The 5065-nt window shown below is 34.8% G+C and overlaps 1 protein-coding gene across 1 annotated transcript; it reads right to left on the bottom strand.

Annotated features, from left to right (window-relative positions):
- Nucleotides 1-1758: 1758 nt before the first annotated feature.
- Nucleotides 1759-2869, bottom strand: LOC140860511 (uncharacterized). Its single transcript, XM_073263518.1, has 3 exons — nucleotides 2775-2869; nucleotides 2267-2655; nucleotides 1759-2111 (listed from the first exon to the last, which is right to left on the bottom strand). Exons 1-3 carry the CDS (start codon nucleotides 2867-2869, stop codon nucleotides 1759-1761), a joined length of 837 nt encoding a protein of 278 aa, XP_073119619.1.
- Nucleotides 2870-5065: the final 2196 nt, after the last annotated feature.

Genomic DNA, 5065 nt, shown 5'->3' with positions numbered 1-5065 from the left:
ACCCTACTGCGAGTCACCTGGAGTGTCCAGCCTCAAACCTGCCCCACCACAAGGTATCCCAAAAACACCAAAACAGAGGAGCATGAGCGACTACGCTCAATATGAAAGTAATGATATATAAACAAATATGCAACAGGAAAATGCCCTTAAAATATTGGGTAAAAATATACTGCTCAGGGTGCCATGAATACACAGTACCGTGCTAAGAGAGCGAATCTGCGGGGTACTCGTGTATTCTCCTATCTACTATAGCGTCTAATCCACCTTCGTGGTCGCTCTTAGTGATAGCAAAACCAGGGGCTGAGCCTCCCTAGACACGAATCCATAAGGAGTAACTCATCACTGATGGAAACTATCATGACTCACATCATACCATATGCAGTCCAGTGTAAAAACATGCATGTGCTAAAGTCATAAAATATGGTAAAACACATAGCACATACTCATGCAACATATAAGCATATATATCATGTCGGCTATCTCGGTCAATACTTACGTACCTCTAATACTGCTGGTCAAATCCTAGCTCCACTGGCCTAAGTTCCAAGCCTACAAGTCCAGTCTAGAGGTGTAAACGAACCGAATCGAGCCGAATAATGGTAAAATTTTAAGGCTCGAATTCGGCTCGATAAGAGTATATTCGAGTTCGAGCTCGATTCGAAGTTCGATAATTTCAAATATTTTGGCTCGAGCTCGACTCGAAATGAAGTTCGAGTTCGGTTCAAAATATTCGAACCTATTCGTGAACTATTTGGATATTATGGTTCGAAAAGCTCGAAATGTTCAAAAAAGTTCGAAACGTATATATATTTATTATATAATTATATTATATTAATTAAATATTAAGACTCGCGAACTATTCACGAACTATCGAACAAAGTAATTTCGGCTTGAGCTCGACTCGAAAAAAAGTTCAAACATGTTCGAATTTGGCTCGAGTTCTATAAGCTCGAATACGAATCAAATATTTATCGAGCGGGCTCGTAAAGCTCACGAACAGGTTCGGTTCATTTGCACTCCTAGTCCAGTCTACTAAGACTACAATGCAGTTACTCATGTATCACTCAATAAGCTCTAAAAGCCTTAATTAAGGTATTCTATACTCCTAAATATTTTTAGGAAACCAAAGTTATACATGCGTCCGTCGTCAGCCCTATGCTGTAGATAGCCTCACAACTAGGTCACAGCTCCGCTACGATGCCTGTATCACACCACCACTTCCGAATTCCCAAAATAACGCCTAAAATTTCCTAGATCTAAGCTAAACGGCTTAAGAGACGAGAGAGAAGAAGTTGAGGTGCAAGGAAGAATGAGCTCTGCACCCTATTTATAGGCAGAGATCGGAGCGTCCGATCTTGGGTTCGAAGCCTTCGATCCGGTTCGAACCGTCCAATCCCTGTGTCTGAACTTTCCTGGCCAAACACGTGTTTAGATTCTAGAGGACGCTTGCCGACACGAGTTCGGAGCCTCCGATCCTACATTCTGAGCGTCCGAACTTCCCTCAGTGATGTCACCGATGACGAAATATTTCGGACAGCTGGCTGGTTGAGTTCGGAGCCTCCGAACTCCGATCGGATCATCTGAACGCCTTCGAAACCTCTGATCCTCCACTTCGGGTAGTCCGAACTTATTAATATTAATGATTATTAATTCCTTAATCACCTTACTTGGATACGGGTCACTACAAATTATGTCTTGATCTGTGAAATCTTTATGATAAAACTTCGTTGCAAGCTTGCAAACATCATTACTGTTAAATTATTCAAATGAATTTTTCGGATATAAAGTTGTACTAAGAGAAAGAAGTTCCACTGATAACTCATTAAACCGAGTATTTAACTCCATCAAGATGAAATCTATTGCTGCATTAAAAACATCAAAGTGGTAATGATGCTCAATTGTGATTTGCTGACGGGAACGAACGATCTTGTATAAACAATCAAGGTTAGGCACATCAATTTCATCTCTTGAACAAAAAACTTTTACTCCATGAAGAAATTCTTCCCATCCACATTCTCTATGTTCTTGAAGGATAGTTTTACCAGTGGAGACAAATGCAATAACTGTCAAAATGTCTTGGGATTTTCTTTGAAGAACTTGACAAAGAGTATCTGTTGTTCTCATAATTTTATGCAAAAAATAAAAAATGAACACAAATTCAAAGCTTGCCATGTTTCTGTAAATCCCCCGAACTTTAGCCTTAGCTCTTCCATTTGGAGAATTTCACTAAGAACTTCAAAAACTTTGTAAGTTGTAGAGTACATACCTATCAAGCTTTTTACTGAGTCATAGTGAGAACTCCAATGAGTAGCTCCTGCACGTTGCAAATTACCAATCTGATTGGCTCCAATTCCAGAATCACGTTCTCCAATTGCCAATATATGCTCAATTTCATTTCTCTGTGCAGTATGTAACTCAACAATGCGCTTAGTAGAAAAAGTGAAAATATTGACAATATTGTCCAAATGAGAAAAAAATTCCCAAATAACACTGACATCATTGGCTGCAGAAACCAATGTCAGTTGTAATCGATGGGCAAAACAGTGAACATAATATGCATATGGACAATCTCTAAGAAATAATTCCTGAAGTCCATTCCACGCGCCACACATATTGCTAGCACCATCATATCCTTGGCCTCTAATTTTTTTTAACCTGAAGGTCATGGTAAACAAGAACATTTGATATTTTTTTTCAGATTCAATGAGGTAGTATCACTAATACTTTTGATGGCAAAAAATCTTTCTGTCAAAATCCCATGATAATTCACAAACCTCAAGATAATGGTCATTTGCTCTCTTTTAAATATATCACGTGCTTCATCAACAAGAATACAGAAACATTTCTCTCCAATTTCTTCACGAATCATTTTTCATACTATAGTGGCCATAATATGCAAAATCTCTTTCTGAATTTCTGGAGCGATATATTGGGCATTTTTTGGAGCATTCTCAAAGTACAACTTCATCAATTTTCGTATGCAGTTTTTGCAAAATCCTTCACCAATTCAAGAAAATTCTCACTATTAGATGAAGATAAAGATTCATCATTACCTCTAAAGACACAACCTTGAAGTGCTAGCCAGTGTAAAGCTGCAATTGAGGTCCTCAAACGCAAATGATTTTTCTCTTTTTCCTCTTTAGATTGGACATGAATAACTTTGTCAATATATTGTGAGGGTCTCATAAAATTTTCAGCTCTTCTCTCGCACATAGTATGAGGCGAAGAAGCTGCAAAACCAATATGAGCAAGAAATGTACACGTTTTCCCTTGGTTTACTCCTTTTTCAATTGTCAAATCCTTCATTGAAAAGTGCTGAAATATTAGTCAAATTAACATCATTCATAAAAAAAAAAAACAATAAAAACAGTATGCCTTATTTGTTGGAGGCGAATACTCTAACCAATGAAATCTCTGGAACCATTTTTTTTTTTCTGAAAACGACGATTCTGACTTTCAAATTTTGTACCCGGATACTCCAACATATCTGGTTGATAAGGGAAAACTTCAGATATGAAGTTCTTATCTCATATCGTAGATTAACATTATATTCACATATCTATTTTCTTTCTTCTGGATCTCATTCAATACAAGTGTAGGATGGCTGATGGTCGTCTCTAGGTGAGGAAATTGAAGGAATATGGACACTAGGAATTGGAAGACTTTCAATAGATTGATGGTCCATTGTAGAGACTGTAGAAATTGCAGTGTTTTCACTAGTTTGATGATCTATCTTCTTAAATAAAGATGATATCAATGTCTTTCCTTTCTTTGCAGCAGATTGATGCTCCAAATTAAAATAATTCAATTTATATCTCTAAACAAATAATAACATAATAGTCAAGCAAATAACAATAAATTTGATTGTGAGCACAAAATTTACATAAAATACACATAAAAAAATTCAAAGTGCTTGTCTGCTAAACTAAGAGTATATTACCAATTTACCACGTATAAAGAAAGAATCAAATTATGCCCCACACGGCCACACTTTGTCATGCCAACACCAAATTAAAAATAGGGTTAATTGTCAATCACTCCCTAAACCACTTTACAACTTATTTATAAATACCTACCTACTTAAAACTTAATTTTTACTCCCTGGAGAGAGAAAATTTTGTTTAAAAATACTCATTCTACCCTTCTCTATTAACATTCTCATCAACCACTAACCAAAATACTAAAAAAAAAAGTATGAGAGAATGGAAACTAAAAACAAAACCAATCCAAATAGTATTTATATAAAAATTCAAATAAAAATAAAAGAGCATAAACCTTATCATATACATGCTTATATCGATACAGGAGCAAGTATGTGTTTATCAAGTAAACATATACTTTCAAGTCATTATTGGAAGAAATATGACCAAAGATTAAATGTTCGAATAGGAGATTGATCAACAATAATGATCGATACAGAAGCAGAAAAATTAAAAATAGAAATTGAGGAAACAAAATTTATAATACCAATAATATACCAAATAGAATCAAGAATGAATATTATAATAGGAAATAACTTCTTAAGACAATATCTTCCTTTCACACAATTTGAAGATCACATAACTTTAAACAAAGGATTATCAATGATTTACATTCCTAAAATACGAACAGCATTTCGTGTAAGAAATGAAGGATTTACAAAGAATTTCCACAAACGGAATACAAATCCAATTGAATTAAAAATAAAAAATATTCTAGCAATTAATCCTGAAAAAGAGATCATGAAGAAATTTCATGATATTTGTTCTGAAAATCCTCAGGAAAAAATTAAGAAAAAAAATAATTTATTGCTTCAATAAAACTTAAAGATCCAAATATTACGATCCGCAAAGCACCTAGAAGATACAACATAGATGATGTAAAAATATTTGAGAAAGAAGTTCAAGAATTACTTAAACTCAAGATAATCATTTCAAGTAAGAGTCCTCACTCTTCACCAGCTTTTTATGTCAGCAAAAAAGACACTAACAAGAAAAGAATGGTAATTGATTATCGGAAAATGAATAGTGCAACAATTATGGATGAATATTACATCCCAAACAAAAATGATTTATTATCTTATATA

Source organism: Henckelia pumila, chromosome 4 (genome assembly GCF_033568475.1).
Source record: "Henckelia pumila isolate YLH828 chromosome 4, ASM3356847v2, whole genome shotgun sequence".
Classification (NCBI taxonomy): domain Eukaryota; kingdom Viridiplantae; phylum Streptophyta; class Magnoliopsida; order Lamiales; family Gesneriaceae; genus Henckelia; species Henckelia pumila.
Note: the sequence above shows the minus strand (reverse complement) of the source record. Positions and strands in the feature narration are given on the sequence as shown.